This window comes from Equus quagga, chromosome 4 (genome assembly GCF_021613505.1).
Source record: "Equus quagga isolate Etosha38 chromosome 4, UCLA_HA_Equagga_1.0, whole genome shotgun sequence".
NCBI lineage: Eukaryota > Metazoa > Chordata > Mammalia > Perissodactyla > Equidae > Equus > Equus quagga.
The window spans coordinates 31,467,166-31,484,510 of record NC_060270.1 but is presented as its reverse complement, the minus strand read 5'-3'; the positions used below and the strand labels follow the sequence as shown (position 1 = coordinate 31,484,510).

The window sequence follows — 17,345 nt, the reverse complement described above, 5'->3', positions numbered from 1 at the left end:
TTAGCATAGAAAGGAAGAGTGTTATGAGAAGGCATATTTGTATTAGAAGAGAGAAATAGGTAGTTATTAATCTTAACTAAAAATGAATTAAACTACAATCCAAAGAATAAAATAAATGCAAAGAAATATGAAAATGAACACATGTACTTAAAACACAGAGTGGTTTTGTTTACACCTTTTTAGTTTTGGGGAAAACTTTCCAACTGCTGAACATCTTTAAACTTAAGTTGAGGAAAAAACAGTAAATGAATGATTCTTTTCATTGCAATAGAGGGGCTGTAGCAAAGAGAAATGAATTTTGAGAAAGCTAATCAATTCCACTTTTCATAAACTTTCATTGGAAAGTTAGCAGTGGAACATGAGTTAATACCCTGCAGGACTTGCTGTTTGAAAGAATTATTTAAGAAGAAGTTATGGTCTCTATTGCTCACCTTTCCCCAACCTTCTGATGAATTATAAAAATGTGTCCTATTCCTTGGAAGCTCTTTCTTTCCTTTTGCTCCCATTTTGATATTCGTAAGCTTCTAATCCAACCGGGTGTTGCTGCTTCGTGCTTTGACCAAAGGTATTACAACCTTCTTTAGCCTAAAAATTTCTCATAGTGAAGATTTAAAGTGAGATTAAACAAATTGATTTCCTATCTTATTTTTTTAATTCAAAATTATGCTTATGGAATTCAATTTAATTAAAATAAGAATCACAGTATATTGATTTATACTCTATTCTAACATGTAATGCATTTGTCTCATAATATAATATATATATACAAGACTTCCATGAAGAAAAAAGAAAAATGTTTTATCTACTTACAACTATTTTATTTCACATTTTAATTTTTACTAATATTTTATACAGAGTAGAAAATAAGTCAGCAGTATAGTTTGAAATAGGCATTCTTTTAACATAGTAGGAAATTAAGAGATAATTTCTAAGAACATGACAAATCATCTCATTTATTTCTCCAATGTGTTGCATATTACCAAATCCAGCTATATTTCAGTGGGAAGTCACCAACTTAAAGGGACTTTTCATTTAGTTTCTAAGAAACACATTATCTTTTTTTTTTCTTTGTTCCTATGTGAAGCTTCATAGAGCAAACTGTGAATGTGGATTTCTAAGTCCTGACACCAATTGCATAGCCAGTTTTTCATGAGGGGACATTAATTCCTAGCTACATTGTCTTGAAATTTACTCACACTAGGAAAAGTCTAGCAAATTCTACCTTTAATCTACAGATAGCTTTAGGGAATTAAATTTCTAAAAGTAAATTATTAAAAGATAACTTAATAGATTCTTCTGAAAGGAAGAAGTATCCAAAGCTTTTTTGAATGACGTTACCCCTAAAGCTTCAAAATGCTTGAATATTGTCCAACTGCTCCGAAGTTAATAAATACGAGATGATGAAAGCAGGAGTTTTTGTCTTTCTTTATGATAATATTGTGTTTGTGTTCACAACTGGTATAAATACATGGGAATACTCAGGCATTATTGAGCAACTAATACGTATGTACATTTGAGTGGCTCCTAACCAGCACATATGTAGCACTACGGGCATATAACTCAACTTGGTCTGTTTAATGTATTTTTTAAAATTGTTTTAGTGCAAGCCATGTTGTTCAATCTGTCTTATGAGATAGTTTTATCTTTAAGCACCACACAATTAATATTATGTAGATAAACTGCATTTCCCCCATATCATGAAGTAAGGGAATGTGGGTAGGCTCATCTGGCCAGCTATTCTAGTCATTAATATCCTTTAATTATAAAGTTACTTTGACAATGTTTCTGTGCCGGCACAAGTGGCAGTTGAATTCCCAGCTTTGAACTGATTAAATAATCTTGTTCAGATGTGAGCAAGAGCAGCTTGATGTATAGATGTGAAAAAAGAATGAATAAAGGAAAAGCCAATGAGTTTGTTTTGTTTTGTTTATTGTTTTTAGCACACTGAGTCTAGTTTCTTATAGATATGCTGAGAGCCTCAAATAGTTTCTGATGTTGTGGAGGAGGCAGAGATGAGAATTAAGAAACCAAAAGGCAAATTGTTCTGTAAGAAATTTTTCTTAATATCTATCTTTGAGACATCTAGTACCACTTTCTCCTAGAGTCCAATAAATGATGTATTTCTGCTCCCTAGTCATGTACTTATTTGGTTGTAGTAGTCTCAGTGACAATTCTTCAAATTAACAGAAAAGAGATAGTAGCCAGCACAATCATAAAAAAGAGAAAGGACAATGGTGCATATTTTCCACAAAAATTAAGATAATATAATTTATTTTAATTTTCCAAGATGCTTCTTAAAATATTTTAATTGATAACTCAACAGCATAGTCATCACTGGACAAAACTCTATGCAGACAATGAATTTATAGAAAGTATACAATAGATACAGCACTCTCAACTTTAGCTCTGCAAAACCATTTTGACAGTCCCATGCCATTCAAAAGTGCGTCTGATTTGTCATTATTTACAACATAAACCTCAAACGTGTAATATGCAGGATAAATGCCACAGTTCTTTATGCTTGAAATAACTACAACCTTTAAGCAGTAGATTGAGTAGATGTGTATCTTTTTCTAATGTTCTTTCTTGCATTCAGAGAAAAAACTTTAGACACAGTATTTCCAAAAGCAAGCTAAAAAAGTAAACAAAACAAATTCTTTATTAGGAGGATATGTGATAAAATATTACATTTGAAAAAAATCGTTTATGTGTGCCTGAGTGTGAGAGAGTTTTGTAAAAGGGATGTTCTATATGATAGTTATTAGGCTTACGAGAATCTTTAATTAAAATTTGAAAATTCAGCTTCTCCATCATACTAGCCACATTTCAAGCACTCGATACTTATTTGTAGCCAGTGACTACTATAATGGGCATTGCGAATTAGAGAATGGTCACATCATCACAGAAAGATCTGTTAGCACTGTTCTACATTATAATGCATGTCATACAGTTCGGTGAATAGCAGGTTGTCCTATTAGATGCACCCCTCTATTTTATAGTTGGGGTAACTGAAATTGCCAAGAGGAGGTCACATGAGTAAAAGCACGTGATAAATGTGTTTCTATTTATTGGGGAAAAAAGGAAGAGAGTTTAAAGTTCACTTTGCAAACCACCAAATGATATTTAAGAAATTTGTCACACTGAGTCTTCCCATCCTGCTCATAAAACGATGCTTCAGAAAAATCAAATTCTAAAATCTAATTCTAATTCTAAACCTAAATCTAATTCTTCAGAAAAATCAAATTCTAAAATCAAAAATCTAACGGCATTTTAATCTTCAAATGCATAAATGAGTCACTTTAAATCTTCTGTAGTTTGTTCCCAATCAATTGCCTGACTTGTAGTAGTTTCATTTAGCTAATCATAAATTTCTCTAATTTCCTTCCATTTAAATGGTTTATCAAATTAAGACCTCAGAGAGATGGGTCTTTGATTCACTCTTGATTGATGAGATGCACAATGAAAAGAGTTGAAAACTCATAGCACAGTTAAGGCACTCAGTGAAGTAAATGATAGAAGTCTATCTGCCTGCCCCGGTTTCCCTTCCTCACTCTGTCAACTGCAGCCCAGGTTCTCATACCACAAACACACGCAGTGTTATGCTAGCACTCAGAGTCTACTTTTCATTTCTACAAGAGCCACAGCTTCCTTTAAGCAAAACCACATTCAAATCCTATGAAAGGAGAAGTTTATTTTCAGACATTAAACTGAGAAGCTTGGCTCACTAATCCAACCTTCTTTTTATAGTGTGCTTTGGAAAATTAGCGTCACTGCCCTTCCTGTCCCTTCAGATATCTTTGAATATCTCAGTCTAGGCGGAAAATATAAATCGACACATATCCAAGACATACGCCACAGGAGCAGGTCAATTAAGCAGGCAATGGAATAGAGTTTGAAACTTTTTTGGGCTTGGTTGAAGGGAACAGTCATGAATGGCGTCACCAGTAGAGACAACTCCCCAGCGTTTATCTTTCGCCTGTCATTTATGTGAAGGGAAACCCTAGCCAGCATTCCAGTGTCCCTTGATGTCTGTCTGCTTCACTCTTGTAATCCCTGTTTTTAGCATGACGCTAGGTGTTGCACACCAGTATTTTTAGTGAATGGAATGACTTATTAGGTGCCTATCAACTATGTATTAAATGATAAGACAAATTATAACATTGCACAGTAAGTCTGAGTTACTATTGCCTTCGCCTCGATCTCTGGGTCTATTTCACCTTTCAACATTGTTATTTGTGGCATACAGTTTCTAGTCCTGCCAACAGAACCACACTTCAGATATGGGGGTTAAATTTTTGTGACCTAACCTGGGTCTGTAATTCATACGTTTATCACCACAAATACTTAGTTCCTATCACATGGAAATATGTTTTAACACCTCCTTGCTTAAGAACAAACAAACAAACAAAAAGCTTCCGTGACCCTTTCAAACTACCCTAGCTAATATCCCAATTTTGTCTACCCTTTAGAACAAAATTCCTCAAAAGAGTTGTCTATTTTCAGTGGTTCCCATTCTTTTATTATGTTCTCTTTAACCAAAAGTCCACCAAAAATTCTTGTCAGAGTCACTAACAACCTTTCCGTTGCTATTTAGCTAGAAAGTCTTAGTTCTTATCTAACTGGACCCATCATACCTTTAGATCCAGTTGAACTATTTCTTCATGAAAACAGTTTTTTGCTTGACTTCTAGGGCATTCCTTTCTTTGCTGCTTCCTTCCTTGGTAGCTGCCCCTACTCAGCCTCTTTCACTGATTCTCTCATCTGCTTAATCTCTAACCTTGGAGTGACCTGGACCTCAGTCCTTGGATGTCTTCTCTTTTATATCCAGAGTCATTCCCTAGATGGTCTCATCACAATACCAAGCAATAATGATATGCTGATAACTGTCAAATTTATGTCTCCAATCTGGGCTGCTTCTCTAAACCCCAAATTCACATATTCAATGGTCCACTCAAATCACCACTGGGAAGATTTTGTTGTACATCGTATAACAAGTCCAAAATGTTTGTGGTAGGGATGGGACTATCCAACTATTCCTTGTGCTTCTCTACATTTCCCAAGTGCTTCCTCAGCCCTGTTAAGTTAGATGGAGATCATGTGTCTAATTTTGGAGGTTAAGATTGGGTTTACCTCCGTTTCTCTCCTATCCTGCTACAGGGACACATGGTAAAGGCACAAAGTGAAGGACAGTGACCCACGTACATAAGGCTTCATGTCAACACAAAATAAATCTTGAAGCAAGTGACATCACTGGGATTGTAAGGTCATTTTGTTAATGTAGTTTGCCTAATTTATCCCCAAATGCAATTTGATAACTTGAAGTAGCATGCTGCTCTAAGAACATAAATCATTGCACAGTCTCAGCAACTGGTTAATGGCAACAAGGAAATGGATATCATGGGATGGAAAAGCGAAGAGCCCTTTTATGAAGTAGGAAAACATGCGGTAAAACTGACATCAGCAACAGTTCAGATTCAGGTTGTGTTTCTCTTGAACTTCTAGAGGAAAACCTTGGAAAACAGAATATTGGCAGTCTTTTTAGGTTGCTATTGGATATATTCAGCAAAATATTGCAAGAAATTGATGAGGTTAAGAAGGAAATTGTGTCTTTGCAAACAAATAAAGGGGAGTAAAGAGAGTTCAGAAATACAGGGTCTTGAAATATTGAAAGAACGAACTGCTTCTAGATCCCAAACACGAAAAAAGGATTTAAAATGTCTCCCAGGGGCAGAGGCTCTGTAAATATCAGTTGAGGTAAAGAACTCAGGACAAAACTCAGATTAAGTGTGTAGCCTTTAAGGTATGTTCCAGACACTTTCAAAGCAACTGCCACTAAATTGGCAGTGAGATTGCAAAACAGTTTTTAAAATGCTTTTTGAAAAAATATTTGTTTTGTAGCAAACAGTTGAAGAAGCTTCCTAAATTTTTTAAATAATATCATTACCAAAGAAACCATAGACCCTAGCATAAAAAATATCTTTGACAGTTTGAGACAAAATAAACCTTGGGCCTCCAACTTTGCAAGAGTAGGATGAGACCTGAGAAAACTGTGTGATCCTCAAGAAGAGATTATTCCCCAAGCAGCACATAAGAAGTGTCCAGGGATGAAAATGAGAAAGCAAAAACCTCAGAAAGGGTGGAGCCAGTGATAACAATACAATGGACAAAAGACTCCCCATAGATACCAGCAGGCCCTCATCAAGAAACCTTCCTCCATCCCCAGGGTAGACCTTTATAATATTTGCGCAGTTGGATTTCAGAATTGCTGAAGGTCAGCATTGTTTTGCTTTTTTTTTTTTTTGAGGAAGACTGGCCCTGAGCTAACATCTGTGCCCATCTTCCTCTACTTTATATGTGGGACGCCTACCACAGCATGGCTTGCCAAGCGGTGCCATGTCTGCACCCAGGATCCCAACCGGCGAACCCCGGGCCGCAGAAGTAGAATGTGCACACTTAACCACTGCGCCACCCGGCTGGCCCCAGAAGGTCAGCATTCTTGATGTTGTGTCTCTTGATCTTTTCCTTTGTGAACAGGATTGATTGTGGTTATCCTGTTTGTTTCTCTGCCTATTACTGGATTTGTCCTTTTAGCTAATAGGTCTGTGAATGAAGAGGAACCACATTGTACCCAACGAAGACTAGTAAGTATCTGCTGGAGAGCCTGCTCTATGTTCTGGGTGCAGTCAGTGAAGGGGATTTGGGCATACGTCTCTCTAATGTGAATAGGTTGAGTATAGTTTATGTAGTCAAGTAAACATCAAAGGGTTGACTGTGGTAGAGGCGGTGCTCCCCAAATATTATGTGTACTTCCTAACATTTACCAGCATGTCTTGCCAATATTTTGGTGGCAGCCCAAGTGGTTCATTCTAGCCAATGAACTTCAGGAGAAATAATGCATGTCATCCAACTGAGTTCTCAGCTGAGGCAGGAGAGAGCTGGGATGTGTCCTCCATTCCTCTCCTACATCCTGGCAATCTTGGAGGCAGTCAAGATATAGCACTATTCTAGATGATATAGGTACAAAATAGAAGGGGGTAGTACTACATGCATTGAACTTTATGTTTGGGCTTTATTATAGTAGGCCTCTGGGATTTTGATTAAAATTGGTAACACATCATAGCCTAGGCTATACTAACTATGGAAAAGTCCAATAAATCTCTATTCCACCTCTTCTCCACTACCAGACTTTCTCCTCCTCCACCTATCTCCAGCTCAATAAATAGGAATTGCCATTTTTTCCTAGTCACTCAGAGCAAACACCTCGAAGTCATTTTTGATATCTTCCTTTTTTTTTTGTAAAACCTACATGTAATCCTACAGCAAATTTTGCTGACGTTTTGTTCAAAATATACCCAGAATCAGACCCCTTCTTATCAATTCACTACTGTCACTTTAATCCAGGCTACCACCATTTATCATCTGGACCATTAAGTTAGCCTCATTATCTGTCTCTCTGCTTCCATCTTTGCCCCTCTTTTGCAGTGTATTCTTCACAAAACATCAAGAGTGGTTTTGTTAAAACTTATTTCATATTACTCATTTGCTCAAAACTTTCCAATGATTTCCCACTTAATTCCTAAAGCTAAAGTCCTTAAAAAGCCTGACGGTTCCCTCCCTTTCACCTTCCAATTCACCTTCTACCACTCTCTCCTTCAGGCTCTCTAGCTAAGTCTCTTAGCAGTTGGGTAATTTCCAGCATGTAATTTAACCCCTCTGAGATGTAATTTTCCTATCTTTTAAATAGGCAGAGTAATAGCTATCTTATGATGTTTATGATGAGAATAAAATAATAATTATAGTAATAATGATCAAAGCAATAAAAAAAAAGGCTTACCTAGAACTTACTATATGCCAGGTATTATTCTAAATGCTTTTCATATATTCTCATCAAATCTTACCTACAATCTCATAAAGATAATTACTATTATTTGCATTTAGAGGCAAAGAAAATGAGGCACAAGAAGTTAGATAATTGCCTAAGATCACACAGGTAGAAAATGTCAATGTGAAGATTTGAACCCAGGCAATCTATCTCTAGAGTCCATGTACTCAACCATAACATTTTGAGGTATTAAAATATAAAATATCTGGTATGTGATAAGTGTTTCAGTAATAAAAGTTCATCCTCTTCCCTCTTAGTAGCATTTTAAGAACAGGTTTTTGCAGAAGTTAAAGACAAATCTGGGAGGAGGGGGATAAGTAAAGATAAATAAAATATGCCTTAGGGAATCTCATGTCACTACAAGAATGGGGACACATACACACGATTTTTTTCAAATATAAGAACTAATTTAGCAAGAAACAAGAATTTCACAGGAAATGTTATAAAAAGTTAGAGGGATCCAAATGACAAATCTTTCTAAAATTAAAGGTTATGAACCAAACCTTGGACCAAGTGTTTTAGCAAGGAGGGCTTTCCTTACTTTAATGAAAATGCTCTAACATACTGAATTGACTTAAAACTTGATTATTTCTATTTGGGATCCTCCCACTTCCAGTGTTTAAGCACAATAGCAAAGGGAGGCCACAATTTTAAACAATAAGGGCCTGCTAAACTTAAACCGGGAGTGATTGACCTTGCTACCCACTGTTGTAAATATGACAGAGCTCAGATACATTCATGTGGGAACATGTTCATTAGAATCTTTTTTTAAAAATATGAGCCTTGATCTTGATCACCACCATAGCATTAAGAAATGTCAACTAGATCTCTTCTCTCTCGGAAATCAGCACAAAAGTGATCTTTTAGAAGTCAATTTTAAAAGTGTGAAATGAAAATTTACCTCGCTTATTAGGATAGGCAGAGGCTAGACCATCTATAGTGTAGGATATCTCAGCATCATTTGCCTCCATGAGTTGTTCCTTTAGCTTTTCCAGCTGTTAAAAATCAAATATGAAAATTATTAGTCTTTAACAACAACCATGCTGTTTTCTATTGAGGAAGAGGAAAGATAGAGCAGAAAGGAAAAAGAGAAGGAAAGATGGAAGAAAGGAAGAAAAGAAGGAGAAAAAAGAAACGGAAAAAGAAAGAAATGAAATGAAAGAAAATAAGCAAAAAGAATTAAATAGAAAAGTAAAAGGAAACTTGCATCTAAAGACCGGCTGGGAAAGGTACATGACTCAACAGTAGACCAGGAAGAAACAGTTTATGGTGAAGGAAGTCACCTCCGGGTGTTAATTAATGGGGAGCCTGTAAACACAGCCTGTTTAGCTGGACTTGATTTTATGTCACCTATAATGAGCAGTCCTTTTTAAGGAGCTCCAAAGAGTTATGTGAATGTGTGGATTTCCTAAAATATTTGCCCTTTCTAGCAGGAAGGGAGAAGTATTTTGAGGCCCTAGGGTTTCCTCCCAGAATTCAACTCATGTTAATTTTTAGCAAGCGCTCTTATTGCCTAAGTGCCAAAGACCTAACTCTGCTGAAGTAGAGTTAGCCTGAACTACTGCACATGTGCATGCCTTAGCTGCTCAGAACGATGGGGCGTAATTTTCTCTCCCAAACAGACACACAGTTTGTATAATAAGGGCTTCCATGCAGTTGTATTTGAAAGAGTTAAAAATTATCTCATCTAACGACTTGCAAATTTTCTTCATAGCTTATCACGGAGTTGGGGGAAAAGTGTGCTGAAAGGCCACTGTCAGGAGGCCAAATGCAGGTTAAGAAGGCAGCTTCAGGCTCCTCCCAAACCATCTCCAAGCAAAACAGCTCCATTTTTGTATGTTTCATTTCCTGGGGCCACATCCAATTTTGTTTGGGAAAAAGTATTTCCACTTTTAAAAATAACAATAACTCTTGAAAACCACCAATCTAGTTATAGCTTCGCATTTTCATTTGAGAAGAGTTAGGTCTAAAGAATTTTAATTTGTCCAAGGTCTCATGGTTAGGTAATTGGAGAGCCAGAACCAGAATCCACATTTCTAGACATTTTATCCCATGATCACTTCAGCTACAGTCTTGTTTTGCTTTTTTTTTTTTTTTTTGGAGGAAGATTAGCCCTCAGCTAACTACCGCCAGTCCTCCTCTTTTTGCTGAGGAAGCCTGGCTCTGAGCTAACATCCGTGCCCATCTTCCTCTAGTCCATACGTGGGACGCCTACCACAGCATGGCTGCCAAGCAGTGCCATGTCCGCACCCGGGACCCCAACCAGCGAACCCCGGGCCGCCGAGAAGCGGAACGTGCGAACCCAACCGCTGCGCCACCGGGCCGGCCCCTGTTTTGCTTTTTTTTTTAATTATTTTTTTTCAGTATAATTTGACTTTCTTTCCCTAGTCAATTACTTAACTCTTTCTCTAGCGGAAATAAAAGTTTCACAATATAAAAGTATGAATTGCTTAAATTACTGCATCAAAAAATTGCCTCAAAATTGAAACTTTAGAGGCTGGCCCCTTGGCCGAATGGTTAAGTTCACACGCTCTGCTGCAGGCGGCCCAGTGTTTCATTGGTTTGAATCCTAGGCTCGGACACGGCACTGCTCACCAAACCATGCTGAGGCAGCATCCCACATGCCACAGCTAGAAGAACCCACAACGAAGAATATACAACTATGCACTGGGGGGCTTCAGGGAGAAAAAGGAAAAAAATAAAATCTTAAAAAAAGAAATTGAAACTTTAAGTATTTCACATTCTTACCTGGTTCAGTTCTTCCAACTTGTCAGCCAGTTCTATATCTGCAAGACACCTTTGTCATATGAAAAATGTACATTGCAAGTAATGTTTAATTCACTTTAAGACGTATATTCAGGATCTTATGTGGAAGACAAAGGTCTTTTTCACATGATTTGAGATGACACACCCATCCCTAATATAAAAATCCCAAATATTTTTTCTGTACTATTGAAATGTAATCAGTTATGTAATGACAAAACACCTAATTTCTAACAATAAGCACAAGTTTTTCTAAAGTAGATCATAGTACTAACAAGGATTGTCATTTAGGAATAAACGATTTTACTGACAGGAAAGTCTCATGAAACAATATTAAGTGAAAAAAAGCAGGACACAGATCTTATCTATATAATTCAATCGAAAAGGAAATTCACCCAAATATTAGTAATATCTCCCTCTGAGTTTTACAATTTTAGTATGATTTTTTCTTTTTTATAATTTTGTTCATTTTCTTCAATGAGAATATCTTACTTCTAATTTTAATACACTGTATTTTTAACATATTTAAAGGTATTATTTTAACTAATACGTTATCCCATGGGTAAACAATTTTTTAAAAAACAGATGTTTTCTTTTTGAGGAAAATTAGCCCTGAGCTAACATCTGCCACCAATCGTCCTCTTTTTGCTGAGGAAGACTGGCCCTGAGCTAACATCCGTGCCCATCTTCCTCTACTTTATATGTGGGATGCCTGCCACAACATGGCTTGACAAGCGGTGTGTTGATCCACACCCAGGATCCAAACCGGCAAAGCCCAGGCCGCTGAAGCAGAATGTGCGAACTTAACCACTGCACCACCAGGCCAGCCCCAAGACCAGGCGTCTTCTGAGAGGATACCCACATTGTCACATTTTCTCTTAAGCTAGCCTTGCTAAGTTTCTGAAATATTTGTCATTTCTAGGAGAGCAGTCTGATCCCTAATTGTAAATCAGATTTTCTTGTTCTTCAAAAAAAAAAAAATCTCAATTTGTGTAGCTTAAATTTCCCAATGGTCTCTACTCCAACCATTTCCCAAATTGAAAGAATTTGATTGCAAAAGGTGCTAATTTAACTGCCACAAAACTGTGGTTAATTTGTGATTTGAAGCATTTAGTAATAATCTTGAAGCATTTAATAAAAGAAAATATTAACCATACTAGCGGGGAGTTGCAAAGATGAGAAGGAAATATGAGTAAAGATAACTATTTTGTAGCTAGACGGTTACTGATCCCATCAGGACCCTCTAGTTGAACAAAACAGGATTTTAATACTTTATAATAATACCATTGCTTTTAGCATGAATATGAAACTAAAAAACACTTAAACCTTCAGTGCAACATAAAAAGGACTAGTTATTCACATGGACAAAGAAAACAGATTAGTGGTTATCAGAGGGGAAGGGGAGATGGGGGGGCATAAGGAGTAAAAGGGCACATTTATATGCTGACTGACAAATAATAAGGTACAACTGAAATTTCACAATGTTATAAACTATATGACCTCAATAAAATAAAATAAAATATTTTAAAAAGGGAGTAGTTATTATTTTATTTAATATAAATTAACATTTAGAAAGAGCAGGTCAGAAGATAGAGTAAATAAAGCTCTATTTTATTCTTAACTCACCAATGTTGGAAGGTCTTTGGAAATCAACATTGTTTTTCAGTAGAGTCAGCAACAGTTCCTCTTGATTTGTATCTTCTTTGTCTGGAAATAATTCACTTCCTGCAAAGATAACCTCAATGTGATGAAACCTCCATCTTCAACCTGTATCCCTGAAAGTGTTTCTAATTACATAGGTTTTACAGGTAACTATCAATGTGTATACTCACTGATAAAAGGGGTGTAGAGTGAGGTGTGAATCCAAAAGCATGGGCTGTTTTAAAAATCATTGAATATATAAGAACAGTCAAAGACAGATTGTGAGAGACAGGTAAGCAGAGACAGAGCATACACGTGGAAGATTACACCTTAACGTTTTCCTGCAATTATTTTTGGGTAGTAGAATTGCAGATAAATTTTACTTTCTTCTTTTTGTCTGTGTTTTTGAATTTTCTGCTATTGTGTTTGACATGAGAAATATAAATTAAAAGTTGTTTTTAAAAGAAAAAATAAATAACATTTAATTTTGAGATTTTATTTAATATAACACTTAAATATGAGCCCTTTTGTGTTCTGGGGATCACCTGTAAACCATCCAAGGGAGCCTGGTGGAAGAGGTGGTGTGATGTCTACTTTTCCCTATTGACGTCTTTCCATCTTAATTCTTTACTTCACAGCCCATTCATTATCAGATGCTCAACTCTCCCAGCACTCTAAAAACTGAACTATCACCCACATTTTTCTAAATATTTTATCTGGAGTAGAAATCAGAGCAATACAATTTATTCAAGTTATAAATCATGAAGATTCAACAAGACATTTATTAACAAACAATGCAATTGAGATAATAATTAGCGTATTACAAACAAAATGAACTTCTGTGAGGTGGCTTGAAAAATCAAAGCTTTATCATATTATTTCTATAGGATCACTCTTCTTTCTCTCTGTCTCCTCATACTGACTGATACAGTGTGGGCAGAAGCTAGATTAGTGAGGTTGAAGTTTAGAAGTGAGAATATTGTGGTCTCAGTTAGAGAAATGGCTCATAATTTGACTAGATTCTTCCTTTAAATCATCTGTCTTTCCCTGTGTCTGCAAAATATCAGTTGATGAACTCAAACAATTAAGTGGCTGATTAAAGCAACAACAGAAGCCTTGCGGAGGAAGAAAATGGATGCCTTGGGGCAGGCGATAGCATCAGAGTTTTCTACATTGACGAAAGACACTTAATTGTTGCTCAATTCTTCAATTTCCTTTACTTCATAGACATAGAAATTATCTGTGAAATTTTGGGGGATTTTTGGTGAGTGATTAAAATGTTAATAGAATATCAATAGACCTTTTGCTTAACATGAGTTATATGAAGACCCTCAGAGATAGTTTAGTTTAAGAGAAGACATGATTATGCAATAATGTAATTTTTATTATGGTGGTTCATTAAAATGTTAAATTATAATCTTTAAGATATTTAAATTAAAAAACAAACAAGGTACATTTTATAGCCAGATGATAATGATCACTTGTTTCACAAGAGAACTGTAATAACAGAAACAGATCCATTGCCTTCAATTTGAGAATTTATAAGACTGGGAGGAAGATAACCAGGAAAGTGCAGATCTGAAGCTTTTATTTGCTTAATTCACAGTCCACTTCTCTGCCTATTTAAATGGAGCATTTTTCTAAAAGGAAAATTAATATATTTGCCTTTCTTTACCAGTTTTATCTCCAGTGATTACATCTGCATAACTGTCCTCAGAAATTCTTGTCACTACCTTTTAAGATAGCCATCTTTTATAGGAATCTCTGAAGAAAAAGTTTTTTCAAAAAATTTTTTGAAAAAACTCTTTTCTATTTCTAAAGTTAAGTAAGATACTGGCTAAGAAAAATTGTAGAAAATGTCTTTTTTTGTTTGTTTTCATTTTTAGTTTTAAAACAGATACAGCTTCAAAAGAAAAAAAAATCACATGTACTTTTAATATGTTCTATCTTTGAACTAAAAGTTAATATTGATAAAAGATATGATTGAATAAAAAAATACCCAAATGTAGATGCACCTTTAGCACAATGGATGGAAAAGTTACCCAGATATGAGAGAGTGACTACTTTTGCAAATACACAGAAAATACTGATTGATTACTACTTGAGATATTGAATCTTAAAAGACAGTTGTCTTCTTGCTTATCATTCAAATGTGATGATTTTACTGCATATAGACAGAAATTTTGCTGGAAAGAAAGTCAGAAACCCCCAAAATGATAATATAACCAAAAATTTAAATTTTCATAGTCTTCTTGGTCATGACAGTCACTCTTTCACATTTTGTAGCAGCCAATTTGCCCAGTTTCAGGCTTGTGCATTGAGGTATGCTCTTCTATGGTCTCAAGCAAATGAAAGCTGGCAGATTGTGCCATTTGTCTCGGATATTGTCTAACAGAGAGAGAGCAGGATGGTGACCCCAAATCATAGTCTGTCAGCAGACAAATGATTATTTGAAAAAATGTGTCAAGATAAATCAAACATTTGGTTGCTTTGAAAAATGTGTACTCTAATCATGGATAATTTAGATTAGAAAACAACCTTTCTAATAATTTAATCTTCACCATTTACATATGAAACTGAGATCAAAGGGGGGGTCCCAGAGAGAAACCTTTCTAATATGCTGCCAGTGACATATGCATATCAATGTGTGGTATTCTAGGCTCTGAAGTGTTATATAATTGTAATCTAGCAAAATGCTAAATGTTAGATTTTTCTGTATTTCATATACACATGAAATCAGAAGTTAAGGTTACTAGCAACATCCCAATTTTGCAAAGTCCTCGATAAATGGCCACATTTTTTCTTACATATTTACACTGTGATAAAAACATTGAAAATTTCATTATTTCACAGGAAGAGAACAGAAGCCTACCAAGGGCAATGATTTTGACTGGCCAATAACAAAATGTGAGTGCCATGGATAAAATCCAGAAACTTTGATTCCCCAGCTTATATTTAGGTTTCTGGGACAATATGTTTTTCAATGGGAAAATCCCTATGAATAAATAATAAAGGTCTGTGCAATTTTATTTCCACTGCCAAAAGAACTGCTCTAATTTTCATTGACTTTTAAAACCACATTTCAGGCAACAAGGTCTAGAAAAATTGAATTAGATCCAAAAGGGAGAAACTTGATTCTTTTTCACAAACCAGTGTCATGTAAACAAAATTTGTGACATTCTCTCTTGGTTCCTCTGTGTAAAACAAAAGTAAAAGGATATCTCCCTCTTCCTGACAAGGAGATCAGTTAGAAAATAGATAACCTCAGAATTTCAAACTGGAAGGGATAGTAGAGAGCACTATTTTAAGTTACTATTCTTAAAAAATAAAGAAATATTCAAAAGTTTCGATGAGATTATTTGCCTGATAAATCAACACTAAATCTAGCCCCACTGATTAAGAACTCTATCCACTGAGTGCATTGAAATTTTAAAGAAACATCGATACAAATTACAATATTACAAGAGCAGAAGCTTGTTTTCTCCAACTTTATCATGGCACATGTTTTTAGAAATCATAAATTAAATTATATCATTTAACGTAAGTACCATAAATATGTTAGAAATCTGATAAATACAGTCAATTCACAATGCGGCTGGTGGCATCCTCAAAGGATGAAGTAGATTTCGCCATCCATTATTGTCCTCAAATCTCTGCAAACACAAGTTTCTGTCTTGATGTGTTTTTCTCTGAGCCACTCTCCTCTCATAAGTGATTTACTAACAATCTCACAGGATGAAAATTGCATTTTTCTTTCCCCAAGATATACTTTTAAAATATGCACAGATTGTGAAATTGACTGTATTACTATTTACACATTGCCTATTTTTGGTGATGGAATAGCAATGAGAAAGAGATGCCCCATGATCAGAAAAAAATTAAGTGTAGTTGAAATTAGTGTAATATTGGTTAAGATTAATTTACTTGAGAAGAACAGCATTACAGATTACATTTAATTTAAAACAGCAACTACTTGAAGGGATGTTTGATGATATAATTATATTAATGTCTTAAAACGTTATCGTGATAATGACAGAAAAATCAAGTGATGCAAACAGGAAGATAAGAATTATTTACCCACCTGTAGGATTTTTAATTCCTATGTACATACCTTGGATAAGATACGGCCGTCCATGTACCGATTCTAAAGTGATCATTACAGATAACAAAGTTAAGAGTCTAAAGCAAAGAGTGGTTGAGAGTATCTTGTGCATCTTAAAAATCTTCTTCCGCACTAGCAGGAAAACTGACTACCGAGGTCAAGACGAATATTTCAATGGCTCTGGAAGGCTGCAGAGCTCACTTATAAAAGGCAGTAAGTGTGCTTCAACTACAAATGATCTGGACGAAGAAAAAAAAACGTATAAAGTGTAATGCATCCTGTCAATATGATTCACTACTTGGAGAAGTGACAGGTTTGCTGCTCAGTCAATGACAGGAAGAACCCAATCGATTTATCTCATACCTGCCAATTTCACTAAAAGCTGGCATTCCTATACATGCCCACACACTCAGACACACACACAAGCATAAAGCACAAACTCAGAATGTAGAACCTGTTGGTTAGATTTTCATAATTTATTGTTTAACTTCCTGATTCTGGGATTAATTAACCTCAAATCCTATTAATACTGAGGACGAGTGTGTAGAAGGCAGATGAAAGTGGGAACAATGCCTTTCATTTGACCAATTTAGAGCCAGATGGAGGTCTTCCTGATAGTGATGCTATTTGCAACCATCACTTCATTTTTAACCAACCAAATAGATTTGAGTTGGGAAGAGCTCAAATTTGCAATGAATCATAATGGGAACATTAATGTCTCACTACATGGAAGAAGGATGGTTTCATTTTGCTGCAAGCAGCACTTTAAAAAATTAAGGCGAAATCTAATTAATTCAAAGTTGGCAAATGTCCTGTCAATTACTCTGTTTAATACTTGTTTTAATTGTGATGGTTTTCTTTCTAAGTCAAAGTCTTTCAGTGTATCTCCAATTCCAATTTTATGCCTCCAAAGATGCAATGATGACCTCTGGCCTTGGCATTTACTTCCTGTCCTAA

The 17,345-nt window shown here is 35.6% G+C and overlaps 1 protein-coding gene across 2 annotated transcripts; it reads right to left on the bottom strand.

Annotated features, from left to right (window-relative positions):
• Nucleotides 1-542: 542 nt before the first annotated feature.
• UTS2B (urotensin 2B) lies at nt 543-16,568 on the bottom strand. Of its 2 annotated transcripts, none has more exons than XM_046657726.1 (5): nt 16,398-16,568; nt 12,272-12,370; nt 10,631-10,668; nt 8,784-8,877; nt 543-585 (listed from the first exon to the last, which is right to left on the bottom strand). In XM_046657726.1, the coding sequence occupies exons 1-5, from the start codon at nt 16,498-16,500 to the stop codon at nt 581-583; spliced, it is 339 nt and encodes a 112-aa protein (XP_046513682.1). In that variant the 5' UTR covers nt 16,501-16,568; the 3' UTR covers nt 543-580. The 2 variants fall into 2 exon arrangements, with proteins under 2 accessions (XP_046513682.1, XP_046513681.1); XM_046657725.1 differs by lacking the exon at nt 543-585 and adding an exon at nt 2,244-2,632.
• Nucleotides 16,569-17,345: the final 777 nt, after the last annotated feature.

What these genes read in the sequence shown, in the direction of transcription:
- UTS2B (XM_046657725.1), bottom strand. Translation starts at nt 16,500, where the DNA reads ATGCACAAGATACTCTCAACCACTCTTTGCTTTAGACTCTTAACTTTG. An exon ending in CCAAAGACCTTCCAACATTG is followed by an intron (nt 10,669 to 12,271) that starts GTGAGTTAAGAA and finishes GGTGTCTTGCAG; the next exon opens with ATATAGAACTGGCTGACAAG. An exon ending in TGCCTATCCTAATAAGCGAG is followed by an intron (nt 2,633 to 8,783) that starts GTAAATTTTCAT and finishes TTACTTTTTTAG; the next exon opens with CTTGCTTTTGGAAATACTGT.